General features: G+C 30.4%; 2 protein-coding genes across 5 annotated transcripts in view; one reads left to right on the top strand and one right to left on the bottom strand.

The window, feature by feature from the left end:
• Positions 1-23,787, top strand: part of LOC107455170 (ER membrane protein complex subunit 3) — a 127,719-nt gene that overhangs the window by 52,737 nt on the left and 51,195 nt on the right. The window lies entirely within an intron of this gene.
• The window catches only part of LOC107455175 (Octopamine receptor in mushroom bodies), a 207,486-nt gene continuing 186,704 nt past the window's right edge, over positions 3,006-23,787 (bottom strand). For 3 of the 4 annotated variants that reach the window (XM_071183016.1, XM_016072652.3, XM_071183017.1), the window contains 2 exons: positions 18,009-18,106; positions 3,006-7,990 (listed from right to left, as the gene is read on the bottom strand). In XM_071183016.1, the coding sequence (XP_071039117.1) occupies positions 5,994-7,631 (1,638 nt within the window). In that variant the 5' untranslated portion in view covers positions 7,632-7,990; positions 18,009-18,106 and the 3' untranslated portion in view covers positions 3,006-5,993. Of the gene's footprint in view, positions 7,991-13,850; positions 13,974-18,008; positions 18,107-23,787 lie in introns of those variants that run through there. The other variant, XM_016072653.3, reaches the window with a different exon arrangement.

Consider the following 23,787-nt stretch of genomic DNA (forward strand, 5'->3'; position numbering starts at 1 on the left):
AGAGCGTGATCATTTTGGGCAAGCGATTTTATAAACAAAAGATATATAGTATATATATATATATTAAAAAAATTGAAAATAAAGATATTTTAATGTCATATGTAAACAAAAAAACTAATATTTTTTTGTTTTGTTTTAATATCGCTGATTCAAAAATGTGTTTTCATAAATATAAGAGTAAAAAGAGATTTGTCAGGAGTCCTATATTTAGAAAATAACTAACAAAATATGTGAGAAGTCTTGTCAATGGAAAAGTAATAACAAGAGAATGTTAGGTGTTTTGCTATTAAAAAAAATAATAACATGAGTTGTACGAAGCCTTGTTATTAGAAAAATACTGGATCAAATTACTCCAAAAACAGCAGACATTTCTTTTTCCAGGTTTTTGGGTATCAAATAAAAATTTTTTATTTAAAATTTGCATGAAAGTTTTTAACTTAATGAAAAAAAAATTTCAAAAACTTTTTATGAAATCGTTATTGCAAATTTTTTATTGTATTCGAACGAATTTCAGCACTTATTCGATTCGGGGGTGACCGTGAAAAACTTTTGACGCCGGTGATAAAGTGTGGTAAAAGGTATTGTGATAAATGGTGCTGTGATAAATGGTATTGTGATAAATGCTGCTGGTTTATGATAATGGGTTTAATATTTTATAGGTTTAATATATATTGCGGTTATATTTAATATCTAGTATTATACTTTCATTTTATTTGATTAATTTATAAGTACTTGAAATTTAATTTTATTGGTTACTAGAGAGTAATACAAGTTATAAGTAATTTTCGTTACTCCTTGCAGTTGAGTCTTTAGATAGTTTTTAAAACTATGCAAACCTTAACTAACAGCCTAAAAAAGACTAATAATTTTTTTTATCAATAATTAATTAAGTTTAAGAAAAAATATTTTTTTCAAAAATTTTGTTTTGAAAACTTGATTAAAATTTAAGTATATTTTATTAAAGCAAGGCGTTATGAAACCATTTTAATTTGGCGCAGTTATATAATTTAAGGTGTTGTGTTTCTAGACTTATTATTAGTCCATCGTTTTAGCCAATCACCTATTTTATTAGACAGACCATTTCAATTAAAAATATGTTTATTTTGACGTCTAAAAATACGCATCATAATCATTGTTGTTATTTAGTTCAATTTAATTTACATATTGTAATGCGCACATTTAAGCATACTCCTAATGTGAAAGTCATAACTGATTGATAACTGATTGATAAATGATTAATACTATTTTGTTCTTGCCAAATATTTTTTAAAAATTTTCATAGTTAACAATTACATCTATATCATTTACTCATAGTTAAGCTGCACAATTTCATCGTATTTGATTCAGTTGTTTTCTTAAAAACAAGGCTTAGAAAAAAAATCCTCTAATATTTTTTTTTATCACCCAACACTGTAAGGAATAACAATATTTCATTCATAATAAGTTAGTTTTGATTTCTGATTGAAATAAGCATTGTGGGAGGGTATATTTAAATTCATTTTGTAATTAAAAAAAACTTCATCGTTATCACATTTTATTATAAACCATCCGACTTATTTTTAGAATGAAAAAAAAAAAGATTCCCATAAACATTACAACGAAAAACAAACACAGTTATTGTCAGTACTTAGAATATACAGTATAATATTGATATAAAAATATAAGTACATATATCACTAGCATGATTTCTGTTTTAGAATTATGAAAGAATTTATAAATTCCATGTGGTAACAGAGAAAAGGAACTTAATTTAAATAAATGTATCAGATATTCCTGTTACTCTACTACTGTATATGCATTCTATAGGGATTTTTCCGTTTGTGGAAAAAACACTGAAATTTATAATGGATAAATTTTTTTCCCCACAGATAAAAACTTAGAAATAAGCTGATAATAAATTAATATGCTGATATTAAATTAATAATAGCTGAATATAAATTATAACTATTTATTCATTTATAGTTGAAATCTACTGAATATTTTTTACTTAATCATTTTTTTATTGCTGCTTTCTAACATTGCATGTGTGTGGATAACCTGAGTGGCTGGTCCACGCGTGACGTTGCTTGCAAGTATCTAACAATTAAAGTGCATTCAAACAACAACATATTTCAAACGCCTCATCATATAATATTTCACACAATATCATCAAAATTATATAAACATATTCTAACAGTTCAGAAACAAAACATACGTTATACATTGATTTTCAAATTGTATTTTTAAACTTAAGCAAAGCGTTTTTTTGTGTGAATATAAACAACAACGTATTAAAGAGTACTTTTTTTATGGAAAATATATCAACAAGTTATATAAATATATTTAAACTGTTTATTTTAAATGTGTATTTTTAATGTAAATCCTCTTTTTTCTCTCGTGTCCCAAACTGCCACAATTTTAAGAACCTCATCCTATCCCTCTAAGCGTGACATCATTTATGAACGGTCCCAGTGACTGGAGAATCTGAAATATTCAAATATGTTGTTTTCTTACAAGGTGATAGTCTAGAGTTGCATATTGTTCAGATTTCAGTTAATACTCGATGATCTGCACTATTGTTACATAACTATTTTGTCTATGTATATTTTAACCCCGATTTGCAACATTATGGCATATAAATGAATACATTCGAGATTATTTTAGATACTCGACGCGATAGAAGAAAAGAATTCATTCATGAATTTGTACACTTTAGTTTGCATAGTTGTCACGATAAAACCTTTTTTTTCTCTATGACATTACAATGAGAAAAATAGATGTATAGAAAGCGTGTCGCGTCGTCACGAAACATGCCATAGAAATACAGACTCTTTTTTAAAAAAAATGTTTATATTTAATAATTATTTTTAAAGGTCACGACATAATTGACTAACGATTACAATTTTAAAATCGTTAAGTTGTGTACATCCAAACTAACAAGAACTCGTCAAGAAAAAAAAAGTTTGTTTTTAGTTGCTTCTGAAACGTTAGAATTGTTCTTAATTCTTTTTTTAAAATTTCATGAATTTTCTTGGAATTATTGGTTTGTCTTTATGTATTAGATTCCTCTGTTTACATTGTGGCACACTCCTAGCTGTCGAGCAGGAATTTTTTTTGCTACAGTTTTCATATTTATAATGTTCGACGTACACCAAAACTTTAGGTAACATATCCGATAAGAGTATGATCAGTATTATATACATTTAATTAAATTTTGACATTTTTTTTATTAAAAAAATAGAAATGGCAAGAAAATTGTTCCACTATTAGTAAAAAAAATATTTAGGAAATTAAGTCATAAAATATATGTCGTTATAAGCTTACAGAATCGTTTGAGTTATCGTTACAGAATCGTTTGAGTTATAAGCTTACAGAAACAATTCATTTAAAATAAATTATCGTTGCGTTTCAAAAGTTTGCTTGTATTTAAGTATTTGTATTTTGTTGAAAATAGTTTTTCGTAATTTCAGAAAGAAACATATTCAAGTACAATTTACAGAAACAAACTTTATAATACTATCGCAAAAACAATTGCTTCGTTATAATCTTAAAAATTTTAATTTCTTTTTGGCCGATTTACATTAGATGTAAATTTAACTAATTTTACCAACTGAAGTAAATTGATCCTTTATTTTTTCCGAAAGAAATTTTAAAAGTTCCACCTTCGTGTGTCAGTTTGTTACAAATAATTTTTTCCAAATTTTAAAATATGATTTAGATAACAATAAATATTTATAATTGTTGAGTTAATTCAAATTTAAAATAGGACAAATCAAATCTGATACATTCATTCTTAATTCTGAAACTTGGAAATAGAAAAAAAATTAAAATGATGTCGGATGATTTATAAATTGGTCAATAAGGAAAACTTTACGCTTAAGATAGATATAAATCACTTCGTAATAAATATGATGTTATCATAAATAGCTTTAGTTCTAAGCAATAATGAACAAAATAAATTTGTTAAAAATTGAAGCTTGAAAAAACTCCCACAAAAGCGTTTAATGTGATTTAAAGCTCGATTTCATTAAAAATTTGAGTGATACAGAAAGTTAAGAATATTTTCTACGTTTTTTACGTTGTTTTTTTTAAAGCCATTGCCTCCTAATATTAAAATGCAGGAAAACTCAGCTTTAATGTTTTATGAAATGTACAAAATTAATTTCAAATTTTGCAAAGCTCACATATTATGGCTAAATTATATGATCTAAAAATATCCTGATTCAACAACATAACTTTCTTGACGGAAAAATCTCATATTTATTTAATCGTTTGCCTTAAAAATGGTGTTTTTTTTTTTTTTTTTAAACTTTCTTTTTCAACAAGACGCATTTATTAAATCGTTAGCTCAAAAAACTGTGTTCTTTTTTTTTAAACGTTTGCTTAATCGTTTTAAATCGTTTGCTTAAAATACTGTGTTCTTATTCTTACTGAAAGTGTAGTCTCTATAACAAAACGAAGTATATTATGCTCTTTTAGAGTTTTGAATTATTCTGCAGAGAAAAATGGAAAGCTGAGAAAAATGGAAGTTTAAACATGCTTTATATTGAAAACATGAATTCAAATATTCCACACATTTTAACATTGGGAGACGACAACCTTAAACTCAAGTAGCAAATGTAAAATATTTGCGAGCTACAAATACGCATCTATAAATTCCTTTTCGCAAAATATACAATATGAATTGCTTCACCGAAAATATGTTCCCAATGTTACACTCCAATGTAAAATCTGGTTTAGGTTGAAACACTATAAAACAATACATTAGAATGAAAAGACAAACATGCAAAGGGGATGCCAAACTTTTCGTAAATTCGAACTTAATTAAATATATATGGTAAAACATCGGTAAATATTTAGGGTCATTTAAAAAAAAACAAGCTTTGTTTGCGTGATTCCAAAATACGTACATTTTATTGAGAAGCATTCAATTAAAATTATTCTCGTTCATAAATATTTTAAAAATATTTATTGTTTTTTGGAATTTAATGTAAAATTAATCTTATTTTATTCTGAATGATATTTCATAAAAATTGATCAAATTTAAAAAAAAAAATAAACTGTTAGCAACTAGAGTTGATAAGAGTTCCTTTGAAATTTATCACAATTCTTTCTTTTTGAACGTTTCAAGTGGCAAAATGGCCGGCAGTTTTCAAGTAATAACGATTTCTAGTTACTTTCAAATCACTATAATTGAAATATAGTAGGAATATTTACAGGAGGAGATTTTGCCTATTGAGACGTTTGATAACAATTATAAAGATGCACTAGACAAAATTGTTTGTTTAATTTCCGTGCTGTTAGTTCAATCTTAATTCGTACTAATAATGTTCTACAATAGTTCGAAAGCTAGGAAGTAAGACGTTAGGGCATTTATATCTGAATCTAATTTCATGCTTTAACAAAAACAATATCAAAAATATTTTTTAGAAACGCAAATTCCAGCATTTTAATACAAGTTTTTCACGAAAAATTGTCACTAAAATCTGTTGTTAGTACGAAGGATGTCTATGTGCTGTTGTCTAATAAAATCGAACAAAAACGTATTAAAAATCAAACAGATAATGTAGTTAAAAGATGTAGATTCGGAACTATAAAAGTCTACCTATAATACAATAAGTTGAACCATCATCTGTTTCATCTCGGCACATCATCGCAATCATCTCGGCACAGATGATGATACTTGTTATAGTAGCGGGGTGATAATACTGCCAATTACTTTATTTGTGCTTTTGTACGTTATTGGTTTATTTTATAACAAATGTTAACACAACGTTCAATTTAGTGACGCGTTGGTCAAGAGTTTTCAGTGATCATCTGCAACTTTCTTTGTCCCAGTGAAAAAGATATTATTCGAAGTTGGAAAAAAATTTACCTCAAACAAGTAGATCTGGATAATTGCAACAATGCGACACAAAAATATTGTATTTTTTCAATTAAATATTTATCTCTTTCATTTTAAGCAAAAAAGGAAGTTATTAAGGCTAAGTTGGCATCCCCCCCAGGGAAAGGAATTATGGGATCGAAGATTGAAGTGTAGCTGAATCGTCTTCAATGAAAGTAGGTATATGTATATGACGAATGAGGGAAGCGACGCCATCGTCGTTCAAGGTACACCGACACAGTATCTTCTTGAAGGCAAACCTGAAGTCCTTGCTTATAATTCCGTAGATGATGGGATTTAAGGCCGAGTTGCAATAGCCCAGGTAGAAAAACACTTTGAACAGCAAATCAGGAATGCAAGTTTCACAGAAACCCATGATGAGGTATATGGTGAAAAAGGGAAGCCAGCAGAGAATGAACCCTCCCACAATGATCCCGACAGTTTTTGTGGCTTTGGCTTCGGTTTTAAACCGCTTGGCGTGCCAACGAGCATTTCTCTTGCTTTTTGTGAATGGACTATTGCGACCATTGCTTTGCTGCTCGCCAACTCCACTGACAGTCAAGTGATCTTGTGACGTGGAGGGCTTTTCGTGATCGAACGTGAATTTGGTGGTGGTCACTGTCGCAGACTTAGTCCTTCTAATTCGATCTTTAAATTGCGAGGATGGAGAGTCAGTGTTTTCAGGAGCTGCCTCGGTGTGGTAGTGCCTGTCATCTCTGAAACAGCGTGGACTGCTGCAATCTTTAGTGTGATGATATACGACTGTTGGAATGCGTCTAGGAACCAAGATATCTCCAGACCTTCGGTTCGTTGACGCATTTTTGCTACTACGTGAGGAACACATGGATTCGTTTGTTGGTCTCCCCCTATGTATACGAAGGGTCACGTCTGATCCCTCCTGTTCTTGACCAGTCGACCCTTTTGATTTGCTCGATTTAGCCGTGCGAAAGCCTCGATCTAAGGCGCGGCTTGTTTTGAGTGCTACTACGTATATTCGATAGTAAAAAAACAGCATGACTAGCATAGGAATATAGAATGAGCCTAGAGCTGAATAGATGACATATCCTTGGTTGGTGATGAGAGCGCACTGAGGTTTGAGGCAACGTCTTCTGGGTGCGTTACGGATCACGAACCGAACATCGCCACCGGTGGAATTGTAATCATCGGTGAAGTTGCTGGTCAGAATGTCATCGAATGTTCTGTTGCTTTCTAGAAAGATAGTCGAGTTGTCGTATAAAGAAGTCAACTCCTCGTCGTCTTTCACTCGATCGTTCCATCCAACGAGGGGTGGAAAACATATAATAAACGAGAGGACCCAAACGGAAGCTATGAGGAGCTTAACTCGGACAGTTGACATGATAGCCCTATAATGCACGGGTCGGGTGATTGCTAAATACCTATCTATACTAATAGCACATAAATTGAGTATGGAAGCCGTGCAGAGCCAGACGTCCACGGCTAGCCACATTTGGCACCATAGTTCGCCGAATATCCATATATCTAAAACTTCAAGAGTTATGGAATAGGGAAGAACAGCTAGACCTACCAATAGATCAGAAATGGCCAACGAAACGATTAAGAAATTGGTTACTGTTCGCAGCTTGGCGGAAGCGAATACCGCCATCACCACCAACAAGTTACCGCTGATGATGATAATGTTGATGAATCCGAGGATGATGATGGCTGATATATTTTTGGCATTGTTGATAAGTTCCTCCCGGAACCATGAGGGACACTCACCATTTTCAGCCGACATGATTTGTTCCATGAATCGGGTCCTAACAATAAATAAACACCCTATAGACTAGAATAGTTATACTAAGTTCGAAGAAGAAGAATGTTTGGCATTTCTCCGGTTTCGGACAATGCGCTTTCATATTCATTACATCTTCTAGACACAGAACATGGAAATATACAAAAGGTGGCGACATACATAAAAACAATTGTCAATTAAGAGAATATGAAAGAGCATCGGTATTTATTTTTAAGTACAAGTCATTCGCTTAGTTTGTGGATCCAATGTCCTGGTCCCTGCTATCCCGAATCTAATGTCCGTCCAATCCAGCATATCAGTTCCATTGTTATCATCTTTCCTTGTTTCATTCAACTTCACTTCATTGAATATTTCTGAAAATAAAAGAAAGAGATAGAACTTAAACTTTATAGCATATTCTGGGTCACCGCTCAAATCTGGAAGAAGAAAAAATTCCCTGTGATTTCCTTGCACATATTTTACACAATATATTAAGAGGAAAAACTCTGCTATTGCGTGAGTTGTACTGTTCTAACTATACTAGTTTTAATTGCTGGCAAAAATTTTGAGTAATAAAGGAACAGCTGAACATACTTAAAACAAATAATGCTATAATAAATATCATCCTTAAATATCCTACAGATTGCACTTTGAGTAGTTACCATTTCTTAAGAAAGACGAAAATACGAAACAAAATTCCCTATATTTTCCCAGTTTCTTAAGAAAAACTCCACATTCCCTGTTATTTTAGGCGATTTTTTTTAATTCCCTTTATTATCCAGGTTTTCTCTGTGGAGTGGAAACCCTGATATTACTGTGCTATTTATTTTTATTGAATTACGAGCAGTTACTAATTAAATTCAGAAATTAAATACAATCGTATACGTTGCAACATGGTTCGCAACTCATTTAAATAAGAAACATACGGTGTTTTTTAGCATTGATAAGTACAGTGATAGAATAAGTACTCAAAAGAATAAAGTAAGTACTCACACAGTGTAAATTATCGATATCTAAATTTAATTTAGAAAGTTACAATAAACAAGTCTGTGATTGGTTAAAAATATAAATTTATCCAAATGGAGTAGAAACATTTTCTGCGGAGTTAACATGGAGGGCATTTCCAGGCTATTTTTCCCCAGGCAGAATCTTAAAATTAGAGGTATGAATTATTTTTCTTTTTGGCATTTGATATTAACTAATAATTTGAAAACATATTGACATTTGATGTTAACTATATTAACATATAGTTAATATCAAATGTTAATATCATATATTTGATATTAACACATAAGCACTTGATATTAACTATAATTTGAAAAACTAGTATTAAATGTTCATAAATTTTGTGTCCCGCAGTGGACTTATCGTAAAGACACGGTTTCCAGTAGAACACTGAAGTCAATGACTGCGGTCAGTAAACGTCACAGCCCGTTTTAAAGGGAGGACCCAATCATACTCCCCAGATCGTAATCCTCAGAATCATCCACAGATCGTAATTTTGACTAGGGCCTGATATAGAAATGCGGGGGTCAGGCACAGAACTGTGGGCGGCCCATGTTCATACTTTAAAAAAAAATGACTTGTTGTTTATTTATGAAATGCCTTTAAATTATTTATAACATACGTAAATTACGATATTTTAGTAGATTTGAGATTATATTCATTAAAATTTTTGATAATTCATTATTTTAATTGGACAATTCTTAAGGAAAAGGTAAAAAAAATATATATATATATATGTATCAATAAAGGGGCCCTAAGTCATGTTTAAACTTGACATAGAAAAAAAAAACAATTTTAAACTTGTTTCTGATTATAAAAGGAGCGTCATTTCTTTAAAATACTCATAGATTTCAAGAAAGAAGCACTCATTATTTTTAAGAAGCAATATTTAGCCCAGACAATGCTACGTTATGAGCATATATAAAAAAATAAAGGAGGCCGTTTTGCAAATTTTTTATAATTTTTTGCATTGAGATTTATATTTGAAACTTGTTTCAGATTACAAAGTAAGCTTCAAATCTTTCAAAAATACCCATAGATGCGAAAAAATAAATATCCAAAATTTTAAACAAGCATATGTTTAGTCAAAATCAGGCTACATGAAGATCATTAATATCGTGAACATAATTAAGGATATATTGCGAATTTTTTTATAATATTTTGCGGAAATGAGGAGATTATTTAAAGGGGATTTCACGAAAAATAGTCCTGAGAATATTCAAAATTTTCGTAAAATNATTTAATATATATATATGTATATATATATATGCATATGTTTAGTCAAAGTTACATGAGATGTTACATGAAGTACATTTAGTTACATGAAGATCATTAATATCGCGATGTTAAAGATATATTGCGAATTTTTTTATAATATTTTGCGGAAATGAGGAGCTTATTTAAAGGGGATTTCACGAAAAATAGTCCTGAGAATATTCAAAATTTTCGTAAAATTAAAAATAAAATTTTAGAATCTAGAAAATGTACATTTTTCAATAGTTATGCTTTTTAAAATTATGAGAAATGTTTCGTTCAATTCTAACAAAAGGTGCAAAACACTGAACTTTAACACTGGTTCTCTATAATGTTACGTTATATTCCTATGGAGTTTTGAAAATAATGAATAGCAATAAAGTAGTTTTTAATATTATATATAACTATTTCATCCTTTTAGCTTTGTTTTATATATATTTTTAATTTGGCCTACATTTTTGTAATGAATTATGGTTGAATTATGAGTAAAGTATGAATAAAGTTTTAATGAGAGCTAATTTCTCAGTAACTCATTTAACATAATTTTAAAATTTTTTCCGTAAAAACTTTAGTAAAATTGAAAATTTTACATTTTTGTTTTGTTTTATAATTTGGGAAGGCAAGATATTCAACGGAAAAATTAATTTTATTCAAGTTTTAGAATGTTACATGTTGGGTGTGTAAAAAGTACTTTTACGTTTTATATAATAACTTTTTCCCCAAATGAAAAATTGAAATTATGCCAGGACATTTTTTATAACCACCGCACAACGTTAACGCCAAAATCACAATTAAAGAATTTTATGATTGCCTTTTTGTAAAATCAGGCCGGTATAAGCATTAATAAAAAAGCAGTATAATAAGAAGATAATTTTGGAACTTCTCGGAGTAAATCGTTTTCCCCAACTTTTATATGTTATTTTTCTATCTTTAAGTGGAATTTTTATCTGGAATTGCTAAATAATTCAATTTGAATAAGTCTAAGAAAGTATCAGAAACTTGTTCCAGTTTACGAAGTGAGCATCAATGTTTTCAAAAATACCCAATCCTCCAATTCCAATACCAATGTGTCAAGAAATATGTAATCAAAAGTTTTAAGACGGATTTGTTTATTCCAAACAATGACGTATTAAGAGCATATGTATAATTTACGATTTTTTAAAAAATTTTTTGCAATAAAGAATTTATCAATTGATTAAGATTAAAAAAAATGAGCGGAAATTCTTTCAAAAATACCGGAAAAGTCAAATAATATGCATACGTAGCATGGCTTTTACTCAGCGTGAATTGGACTAAACAAATGCTTCTTAAAAATTCTGGGTACTTATTTCTTCACAACAATGGGTACATATTTGAAAAATTTGACGCCTACTTTGCAAACTGAAATAAATTTCAAATGAATTTCTCATTTTCAAAAATTTTTAAACAAATTCTTAAAATGTCCTCCAATACGTTAACTATAAATATGCTCTTAACGTAGTATTGTTTGGAGTAAACAATTTCATCTTAAAAATTTTGATTACTTATTTCTGGACACATATGGGTAATTTTGAAAGAATTGACGCTCATTTTGTAATCTGAAGAAAAAATATTTCAAATGATTTTCTCGCTGCAAAATTTTTTAAAATATTCGCAAAATAAACTCCATTATGTTAACCTATATAATGCTCTTTTCATAACATGGTTTGGACTGAACAAATGCTTCTTAAAAATTTTGGGTATTTATTTCTTCCATCTATGTACATTTTAGAAAAAAGTGACAATCACTTTGAAATCTGAACTAAGTTTCAAATGCAAAAAATTATAAAAATTTACAGAGTTTTTTCTATTACGTTAACCATATATGCTCTTAAAAATATGCTCTTAACGTGGCATGGTCAAGATAGTGTCTAAGGTTTAAAAAATTCGCATATTTGTGAAGAAATAAATACACAAAATTTTTAAGAAGCATTTGTTTAGTCCAAACTATGTTATGTAAAGAGCGTATATATATAGTTAACATAATGGAGTTTATTTTGCGAATATTTTAGAATTTTTAATTAAATGAAGTTAAACTATTAGAGAGTTATTTCATCTATAATGCAAACAATTCTTTTTTATATTAGCGAATATGAATTCGAATAAAGATTACATATATATTTAGTATCAAATTTAATCTGCCTGAATAGGACAAAACTAGGAAAATTTGCCAACAGCTATTTGCAGCATTTTCAACGGTGACCGCTTTTTTAAAAAGTTTAAACTGTTAGAAAAACTGTCTACAAATTATTTATGTTATGCTTTTGTAATTTAAGACTTCTCAAAATATGGTAAAACATAAAAAGATTCATTTGTAAAATGAAGAAAGTTTTAAGAAACAAACTTGAAATTAAAATTTCAGAATATTATACAATATTCATAATTACATTTTTATTAAAAAAATAATAATAAAATGCACATTTGATGGACAAAAAATAAGGTGATCATATGAAGACTGGCAGATAATTCACCATTTGTTATATTTTGTCGCCCTGTTGGACCGTATATTTTGTCATGCATTTACATGAATACGTAAATGAATAAAAAATATAATAATGAATAAATTTAACGCTAGTTTCCTACTTTGGCAATAAAATATTTTTATGAGAGTAAATTATTTTTTTAACTATATATAAAAATCTAATGGCGATTTCGCAGTTCTCCATTGTTGTAGGTGCATTTTTATTGGCCGGAAAATCACGTGGTAAGATCCAGTTTTCCTACATCCATTTCAATATTGGTTTGGTTGTCATCAGCATAAAATTGCTATAATTCATAAAGGTATCGTTTTCCTGTTAATATTTCTGTATCCTTAATTGGGTATACTATAGCATACGTCACAGATCGTGTTATTCCAACTAAATTTAACTAGTAAGCAGCATTTTCTGCGAACCTGATTTCTAGCAACAAGTAAAAGCATCAAACGAAGTGTCTTGTTTATAAGTCGCTACTCGCCAAGTTGGAATTGTATTAATCTAGTTCCTTTGGAAATAATTTATATTGTTGTTTTATCGAAGTTTATGAATTTAGTAAACATATTTAAAACTCAGTTTATTAATTAAACTAAAAGGTATATGTTATTCCTAGTAAGTGGAAGTAGTTGTGCTTTTTTCATATTATACCCAATTTAGAGGTATTTACCTGTATTCTTATACTACGTTTTTAATTTTGTTTGTTTTCTAAATTAAGAGTTTAAGAGAAATATTATTATTATTATTAGAATAACGTAATTCTACGTTACATTTTAAGATAAAGTTATTCAAATGGGTGTCCAATCTTATTGACTATTTTAAAATTATTGTATTTTGGTGCAAATTACATTAATGAACTATTATGAATTACGATTAAAGAGATTCGTTAAATGATTTAGAATTTAACTTTTAGCTTCACGCACGAAGTGAGGGGTGCGAACATTGTATTTTAAAAAGTATCCGTCCTTTTGGTAAGCAAACATATTAAATTACAGTTGTGAATTCTCTAAATTTGTTACAACGATATACTTTTAATTATAAATGTTATTTCAAAAAATGATTTATGTCCATTAATAGAATATTTGGACGTGGGATGTGGTGGCACAAGTGTTCTTTTTAGTACATATATGTTTAATTGAATAATTTCAACTGTTTGGCGCCAAGAAACAATAATTACTGCGAAGCAATAACTTGGGTTGGCGTGCGAACTGGGGGCTTAGCCCCCTAGTATTAAAAAAAATGTTATGAAAGCATAAATAAAAGGATGCAAATAATAACTATCGGATTTAATAAACATCGATACATTGATAAAGAAAACTTAGTGTTTAATAAATTTAATTTTACTAGAATTAAAGTTTCATTAATTAATATTTTTTTCATCAAAGAGAATACGTTCTAAAATAAATACAAACAAGTTTAACACCAGATTTAATTTGATTTTCTCTCGATATATATATATATATTTCGCAGATAAAAAAAACCTTACCTTTAAAACATCAATAATGCAATAGATATTCTTACAAAGTATTTATCGGCGTTTGTGTAAAGATGCTGACCAAAATCACATGGAACACAAAACTCGACGCGTCGAACTAAGTCGAGATTCTTCATCGTCATGACGAAATGGGCGCGAAATATATTTCGAGAAGGGATTGCCATGGGAACCGTTTTGTTTTGGAAAAAAGGGGGTGATGCCTTTTTCTTTCAGCTGACGCGATTTCTTAGATTGGTTAAAAGGGATTTCCTTCGTTCATTTGTAGCACTTCTTCATTTAAAGAAGTGGTACAAATTGGAGCACTTATTTTCTATATAAGGCAAATAAGGTATCCAAAATCAAGGTTCCAACACCATCAATCTTTAGGGCCGGGCTACTTTTCAGATTCAATTTTATAGAAAATTTATTTATTTATTTATTTTGCTTACGTATGTATGTTACCGCTTAAACTTGGAAAATCCGTGAGATGAACTTTTCATTTCCATTAATATTTTAAAATGTTTCTTACTTTATATAAAAATATAATGATGGTGTCGCAGTTTTCCATTGTTGTGAATACATTTTTATTGGCTGGAAAAATCACATGGTAGGATCTAGTTTTCCCACACTAATTTTCATCTTATTTTGGTTATCATCAGCATAAAAATTGATATAAGTCATAAAATTATTGTTTTCCTATACATATTTTTGTTTCTCTAATTTGAAGGTTAAGATTACCTGTACTGTATTACCTGTATTGAAACGCAGAGCTATAAGCGATAAGCAGAGAGCTCGCCGCACTTACTCAATACTCAATACCTGTACTGTTATTACTGCGTTTTTGATTTATAAATTAAGAGTTTGGGATTATTGCTTTTATTATTATTATTATTAGAATATTGTAATTCTACGTTACATTTTAAGATAAAGTTGTATCTGTGTCTGATCTTATAAACCGTTATACAACTATTATTTTTTGGTGCAAATTACATTGATATACTAATATGAATAACGGTTAAGGAGGTTCGTTAAATGATTTGGAACTTAACTTTCAGCTTCATGCACTAAATGAGGAATGCAGAAATCGTATATTTAAGATGTATCATCCGTTTGATAAGGAATACTAAATTACAGTTGTGAACTGACCAAATTTGTTATAACACTATACTTTTAATTTTAAATGTTATTTCAAAAAAATGATTACTTCGAAAAACTATTTATGTTCACTAATAGATCTTAATAGGGAAACATTTGGAAGTGGTTCTTTTTAATATATGCTTAGTTGAATAATTGCAACTGTTTTATGCCAAGAAACAACAATTATTGCGAAGCAATCATCGGGGTTGGTGAGCGGTAGCGAACATGGGGCGCAACCCCCTTAGTATGCATGGAAAAGTGGAGTTCAGGTTGATCTTGAGTAAACCACGAAAATCTGAAACAAATGTTTTCAAAATGCAAACAAATGCTGAGGGCAGAGAGGTGAAATAATCCTCCCATAATTTGTTTGCATTTTGAAAACATTTGTTTCAGATTTTCGTGGTTTACTCAAGGTCTACCTGAACTCCACTTTTCTATACTTTAAAATACCAATAAGAGTGAAAGAGAATTTGTCATAAAAGGTTTCACACACTGTATAGCGTCCCATTAAAGAGTGGAATTGGGATTTCTTCACCTTTTACCTAGGTAATGTAGTACAGTGCGCAAAACAAAAATAAGACCAACCTAAATAACTTTTGATCTAATGATCGGAATTTAACGCTCTATTACTCAATTTTAATGGTTCAAGGGGGTGATTTCAAATATGCTAATTAATTAATGCAGACGTTAATTTAAGTTGCAAAATCATACACAAAAACGCACTCTCTCTGTATGAACATACCGTTTTTTCGATGGAATCGGATTTCTGACTCTCAAAATATAGGGGGCAGTCGCAATCTGAGAAATAAGGTCCTCATAGTTTGATCGGGAGTGCGATCCGAAGTTTGGACCATTCAATGTTAATTTTAGTTTTTGCGTATTTCGCAATATCTGGAGAACTTAAGTGAATTGAAAAACTTTTGCACACAGTTATAAAATTCGTTTATCCAAAGATAATTTCATGCAAAAAAATTAGTAAATATTTATTATATTTTATTATTTTATTTAATAATAGTCAAAAAAAATTTGAATTATAAGGTATACAGTTTTTACGTCATTTAAAAACATTAACATTAACAACATTTGAGCGAAATCGGTTGAACAGTTCCGAGAAATGAAATTTAAAAAAAAATCGTATATTTAAATATTAAATCGAATGCTATTCAGAGTAGTCCGCTACTTTTTGGCACACTGTACATTCCAGATCGTTAAAGCTTCGTTTTCCTAATAAAATTTTTCTTCTCTTTTATTTTGTTTCAACAGCGCGTATTTATTTCTCCAGCAAACATCTCCTTTTCCCTTTAAACGAGTGTCTAGTAAATAATTTGCAGATTAATGATATGCACATTAATAGGCAATGTGTGAATTACTAGGGTAATTTGAAAATTTTCTAGGTAATATGAGAAAAATAAGCTATTTTTGCCGTTCCAACGGATCAATATAGTTAATCTGCACAATCTGTTGAATAACGAATTTTTTCACTTTTGCAGTATCATGTATATGAAACAGGCAGGATTAGCGTATAACTGGATTTCAAATATTTTCTAAATTATTTGAGGTAAATGAAATTAAGAGCGAAATTGGGAGGAAAAATATACCAATTTTTTTCGTTACAAATGTTTAATATGTGCGAACTTTTTGTTACACAATAAAGCATCTTATCTGTAATAAAATTCGTTTGTTTCATATGCTGTTTTTCTTTTTTTTTGAAATAAGAGTTTTAATTGGCGATCGCAACTCTCGTATACGCCATCTGGGGAGAAGGCCGATACCATGCCTTTGGCCCTTCTCCCTTCCCTCTCTACCTCTTTTCAGTTGTATAGGAATATACTACGATATTTTTATGAAATGACTTAATATTTTTCGTTTTTAATTAATGAAGATATTTTTTAAAATTTCCATGATGCTTTCTTTTAGAGCTTTTTTTAATGTAGTTCCATATAGTTTCCCAACTTAAAAGATTTTAATCTAGATGAAAATCAAGACAGAAACTAAGATACTTCCTTCTTCTATGACTCTCCACATGCTAATGGTGAAAGCATGTGAAGTGTTGCCATAGGTAGAGAGTTCTGCTGCTCTACACCACCTGTAGCCCATTTAGATCGCCAGTAGTGAGTTTACATCAGCGCGGTCGTTTGCTAACTAACCAATCTCCTAACTGGGATTGTGGGGTTCATCTTGGATGCTCACCAGAGGGCTTTGCCTATTATTTAGTCAAGGCTCTCGTCCCGTCGGAGGCTTTGGGTCTTTTTAGTTCTCGTTCTAAGAAAGACTAGATGAAGTACCAGGAAAATGGAAAAGGGGCTTTCGATTTAGAACGATTTAATGCAGATTATACTCAGTGAGGGTGGTCTGATCACGAGTACGTGTATAAAGGAATGGATGTGATTACTAATTTAATGGAGCTACCTCTAAAATAATTTATGTTCTGGCCAAATGCGTTTCTTTAATTATAGTCGGCAATAAATGTTGATGTTTTGTTTTATAGAGTTTGTCTTATTTTGGCCATACCATCGAATTTAAGAAAAAAAAAGGTATCTTAACTGAAATTTAATAGTTACTTTGAAGATAAGTCATAATCCACAATACGCAGTGTTTTTGTTATCCATGGCTCCTCATCAATGCTATGAAAAGAAATCACAAGGTGTAAGGTTCGGATATCATGGTGGTCACATGATGAAACAGTTGATGCGCTCTTTCAAGAGACTATTTTATAAACTACCAATGTTGAAAGGACTTAAAGAAAAATTAGTGCACCGTCTATTTTCTAAATTGAAAATATCCCATTTTGTTATGGAAAATATTCGTTTTATAGGGAGAAGTAATTAATGCAAGCATTACTATTTTTTCTCATGTACATGTGTAATTTTTTCTATAATTTCTCGCTTTGTATAATTTTATTGGAGATATATTTTTTCATGTGACGTATTTGTTACATATGCAAATTATTTTTTTTAAGTAGTACATTTTAAACTAAAGTGCAGACAGTTTTATCAAAGTGCAAAAATCCATCACAAACCAATGCTTGCTTACCTTATTCTTCGTTTCTGAATGATATTTTTCTGGGAATGTTCACTTCATTGGAACGCACACATTTCAAACAGAACATTTTTTTTTATCCAAAAATAACCCTGCAAAACAAAATAGAAATTATTGAGAATGTCTTAACGAGAAATTAGCTAGCAATATTGTAAAGGGGTGGATCCTAGAATAGGCTACCCCATGGCGATTTTTTTAAATCTCACCAAGCCAGTTTTAGAATTCTTGCCAAACTAGGTTTCCGGAAGGTATTTTGGGGAGAATATTTTGAACGTCTGATCACACTACCAAAATTCTTAAATCTGATTGGTTATTTGATATGAAAAACTACGCGAAAGTTGGATTTCGTTAGAAAATGAGGTAAACTAGTTTATTTTTTCACCATTTATGCTTCTGATCTCTTGCTGTTAGAATCATCGCTATTATTTAATTTTTTAACCGTTATTTCATTTATTACATGTTTTAATTTTGCTGTACAGGTTAAAAATGGAGAGTGAATGGATAATTTAAATTGTTTTTTTATTCATTATAATCTAAAAGCAACGTTGATCCCAGTAATAATCGCCAACTTGGCGAGATTTAAAAAAAAACGCCAAAAGGTAGGCTATTCTAGGATTTTACCATTGTAAATAAATACTTTTTAACACAGTTCATGCAAACATACAAGAGGCGTTCTGAAGTAAGTAAGAATGGAAAGTATAATGATATATGCATAATCAGTACTGCAAATATAGAATATACGAGTACAGAAGTTCTGAAGTATTTGCTTTCTACAAGGAAGCGATATTAAAAACAAAAATTTGCTTCGAAGTACGAACGTATAGCTTCACACAGTTGCCATTAATACTGATGCATTTATTGTACCAAAAGATTAATATTGATCGATCTACCCACGGAGGAGTTTTCGAATAAGGGTTCGACCTGTCACCCCGTGAGAATCAAACATTTTTACTGAGTAACTGTTCTATTGTGTAGACACACAGTAGAACGGTTACATATATAGAATATACGAGTACAGAAGTTCTGAAGTATTTGCTTTCAACAAGGAAGCGATATTAAAAACAAAAATTTGCTTCGAAGTACGAACGTATAGTTTCACACAGTTGCCATTAATACTGATGCATTTATTGTACCATAAGATTAATAGTGATCGATCTACCCACGGAGGAGTTTTCGAATAAGGGTTCGACCTGTCACCACGTGAGAATCAAACATTTTTACTGAGTAACTGTTCTATTGTGTAGACACACAGTAGAACGGTTACACAGTAAAGTACCCATTGCACAGTAAAACCACAGCGAAGTAAAATTAAACTAACAAAGATTGATACACATTAGAAAATATCACAATATTGAGGACGTGTAAATTTGAAACTATAAATCAAGTATTGCAAACCATGTAGGAAAGTAAAATATGCGAAGTGAATAAATGAATGCAAAACGTGCCAATACAGGAACAGATAGCATTCCCAATGAGATTATAGAATTTAAAATCAATCATAATAATTCCAAAAAGTATTTTTGGTTAAAACCAATATAAAGTTCCGGGGCAAGACATCAGAGTGTATGGCTATCACAAAATAGGTCACCAATGACCAAAGCTTCTCCATGAAAGGGAAAGCACCCGGAACAGCAACCAGTCCAAGGGTCCGGCTTAAAATAAAAGATCGAAGGAATCTTGAAGAGAGTTAGAGTTCTCTTAAAAACAAGTCAAAAGTACTTAAAACAACAAAAAGAGTAAAATTAACCAAAAATAAAAGTGTCAAAAATACAGTAAAAAAGCATAAAGAGTAAGGTTAGGTTAAACATCAAATCCATTTATTGTACCGTAAAATAAAATTCACGAAACTAACTAGGTAAATGAATGGTTGACCGTGTAAAGTTAAGCACAGATGGCGCTAGGGGTTAAAATTTGTCTTAAAACTTCCGGTTTACTGCTTCTGATTGATCATTTCGCCAAAGCTTGAAAAAGTTCGCCATAAAATATTATTATACTTGTAGTGTCTTCAAGCCAACGCATTCTTTCAATTTAACTTTCAACGAAACAAACAGCAAATGAATTCGGAATGAATTCAGAATTCCACAAGCTTGCTACCCAAAAAATAACAAACGGCGCTATTTTACACAGATATAGCCAAATAATGGATAACACTCATATAATGGCAAACCTTACACTTTATTTATGCTGTGATATTAGATTTGTTATACATTTGTTTGAGGCTCATGACCTGTTAGAATTTATAAATTATATAAAACTTTTATGAATGATTAAATTATGCGTCAATTTAAACACAAATCACAATAATAAAACTTCCTAGAATAGTAAGCCTGTTCACGCATCGCCTCGTAAGCATTACATAAGCGGAGGGATACACCGGAAGTTTTCTAAATTTCTTCCTGTTTTAGGAAGCTTTTTATTGTTTACATTCCGTCAACCATTCATAGATCCCTAAAAAGTTTGTTTTTAGTATGTTTGTGAACGCACAACTCGCAAAGATTAAGCGAAAAAACGAATAGGAGAGATGCGTAAACTACAGCTCTCATTTACTCAAATTCGCTTAGTGTCGCTTAGTCGGTTCTTCCACTAAGCTTTTCAAATAGGGTTTGCGTGCCCATAGTAAATTTCTGCTCACGATTATTTAGACGTTGGGATTTATTTACATTGTTTCAGAAGATCACGTGTTCTCTCATAAAGAAATATTTTTAAGAAGAAAAATTTTTGTAAAAAAATTTTCTGGGTGGTATTTGGTACGTTAAACTTACGAATTTTTTAAAAAAAGTATTAATAGGGGATAAGCCCTGTGTTTGCTCACGAAAACAACCCCGATGATTGCTTCGCAATAATTGCTATTTCTTGGCATGAAACATTTAAAATTATTTAACTGAAAATGAATGTACTAAAACGAACTCTTGTTTCACCACATCCCACGCTCAAATATTACCCTTATGATACTATTAAGATCTATTAGTGAATATAAATGATTTTTCTAAGTAATCGTTTTTTGAAATAACATTTAAAATTAAAGGTATATTGTTATAACAAATTTGGTCAGTTCGCAACTGTAATTTAGTATTCCTTATCAAACGGATGATACATCTTAAATATACGATTTCTGCATTCCTCACTTTGTGTATGAAGCTGAAAATTAAGTTCCAAATCATTTAACGAACCTCATTAACCGTAATTCATAATAGTATGTTAGTGCAATTTGCACCAAAAAATAATTGTGTAACTGTTTATAAGATCAGACACAGATATAAATAACTTTATCTTAAAATGTAACGTAGAATTACAATATTCTAATAATAATAAAAGCAATCCTCCCAAACTCTTAATTTAGAAATCAAACATAATAAAAAAAGTAGTAAAAACAGTTCAGGCAATTTTAACTTTTAAATTAGGGAAACAAAAATATTTATAGGAAAACAATATCTTTGTCTTATATCAATCTTATGCTGATGACAACCAAAGCAAGATGAAAATTAATGAGGGAAAACTAGATCCTATCATGTGATTTTCCAGCCAGTAAAAATCTATTGACAACAATGGAAAACAGCTACACCATCATCAGATTCGTATATATCTCTTAAAATATTATATAGAGTGATATAAACCTATCAATGTTCAAATCACAATATTTCAATAATTGTATTTGGTTATTAGAGGAGCAAGGAAATGGAACAGAAAAAAAATCTTTCTGGAAACTTTTTGTTTCATTTGAAAAAGTTGAAATGGCAATGAGAAATTTCTACCTATAAAAACTATCAAAATTTATGTAAAATTTTGAGAATTTTTTAACCAGTTACAATATTTCTAATCTTTCATTAAATTTGAATTTTCACTTCAATTTGAATTTTCGACACACCCTGGTACTACCTTTCAATTACAACGATTTTTTTTTGTAATTTAACAAAATAATTTTTTTTCTAGTGGTAGCAGAAGCAATGTATTAAACTTTTATAAATTACAATTAATAGAATTTTTTCCACCACTACCCATAAATAACTTCAAACAAACATAAAGGTTAGATTGTCATGTTTTTGAAGTTCTGTTAGAGGTTTGTGGCGTAACTACCACTACGATTATTAAGCATAAATTCACTAGTGTATAAGAAATGCATACTCGAATCAGTCTGTGTGTACCTTTTGATAGACGAAGGTTGACCTTCTTGGTAACACATTTCCCACACTAGTGACCTGCGGATGAGATATGAACTAGCTTATATCGAAAGTAGCGCCGACTTCAATGGATGATTCACGTTGAACAGTTCACTTGCTATTTGTGAGTGCGCCATTGTTTTCCTCGCACTGTTGCTTCTCAGTCTCATTTACACATAACGGTATCCAGCACAAACTCGACTGCTAATAACAGCACATGAGAGACCACCTTTACAACAGTGAACTTGATACAGCTCTCACGACAAACACTTAAAACTCGGTGAACTTAATACAGCTCTCACCACATGCGTTCGAAATCCGGTGAACTCAATACGGCTCTCCCACTCTGTCGCAAATACGGCAAGCTAGTGCTATCTGTTCATCGAATTCTATTCCTGATGAAATTTTGGTGGGGTAGCATTGCGGCGTAACTACCACTACGATTATCAAATATCAATTCACTAGAATATAAGACATGCTAACTCGTATTGGATACCTATTGATAGATGAAAGATGATAGGGTCGGTAACACTTTCTTCACAGGTTTAATAAAATTTCTATTGTTATAAATATTTCTGCTTTAGAGAGCTACCAGCAATAGATAGATTTGGTATTGCGGCGTAGCAACCACTATGATTATTAAGCATCAATTCACTAGTACATAAGACATGCGAACTCGTATTGGGTACCTATTGATAGATGAAAGTTAATATTGTCGGTAACACTCTCTCCACAGGTTTAATAAAATTTCTATTTGCTATAAATAATTCTATTTTAGAGGGTTACCACTTATAAATAGATTTGGTTCTAGATTGAATTTAAATAGAGGGGAAACAAAGATAAGAATAGAAAGACGTTTTTTTCAATAAACATAAAATCAAGTTACATTAAGAAATATAAAAATCGATTTGAAAAAGATAGATTGTAGAGCTTTCTTTTGTCACTAAATTTAGTAGCAAATGAAAGTTCCACAAAGACAGTTAACATTATTGATATTTGGGACAGGTGCATCAATTCTATTTAATAGTTAAACACAGGGTATATTTTAAAATAACCTTGCAAACGTTTGACCCCTTCACTACCAACTGTGCGGAAAAGTGAATTGAAATTTTGCATTATAAGGTAGCAGTTTCCAATGTTTTCTAAATGATCAACCTTCTTTTGGCAAAGGTAATTACGAACGTTATTACCTACTAAAGACTATTTTTAAATATTTAATTGGAGGTATGGAGATTTTTCACATGAACTTTAAAAATATGTTGATAATTTTGAAAGAGGACATTTTCGTGTTGCAATTTAAAGAATGAAAATGTTTATGTTCAAAGGAGTGAACAAACTTTCGTGACCAAGTGTTGTCTATTTTTGAATAGTTTATATTGTCATGGAGGTTAAATTATTTTAGAGCAAGTAAACATTAATTTTGATACGATCAACCCACAAAAGGCTTCAATGTTAGCAGCTGTTGTAGCCCAAAAAAACTGTACGTTCGTCGAACTAAAAAACAAAAATATGAAGATGCGAGTAATTTTAAGAGGACGCTATTGCGAGAAAAAAAATTTCATGACAGATTTTATTTCACCTTCAATGGTCAGTTAAAATTTAATATATATATATAT

Source organism: Parasteatoda tepidariorum, chromosome 7 (assembly GCF_043381705.1).
Source record: "Parasteatoda tepidariorum isolate YZ-2023 chromosome 7, CAS_Ptep_4.0, whole genome shotgun sequence".
NCBI classification, from domain to species: domain Eukaryota; kingdom Metazoa; phylum Arthropoda; class Arachnida; order Araneae; family Theridiidae; genus Parasteatoda; species Parasteatoda tepidariorum.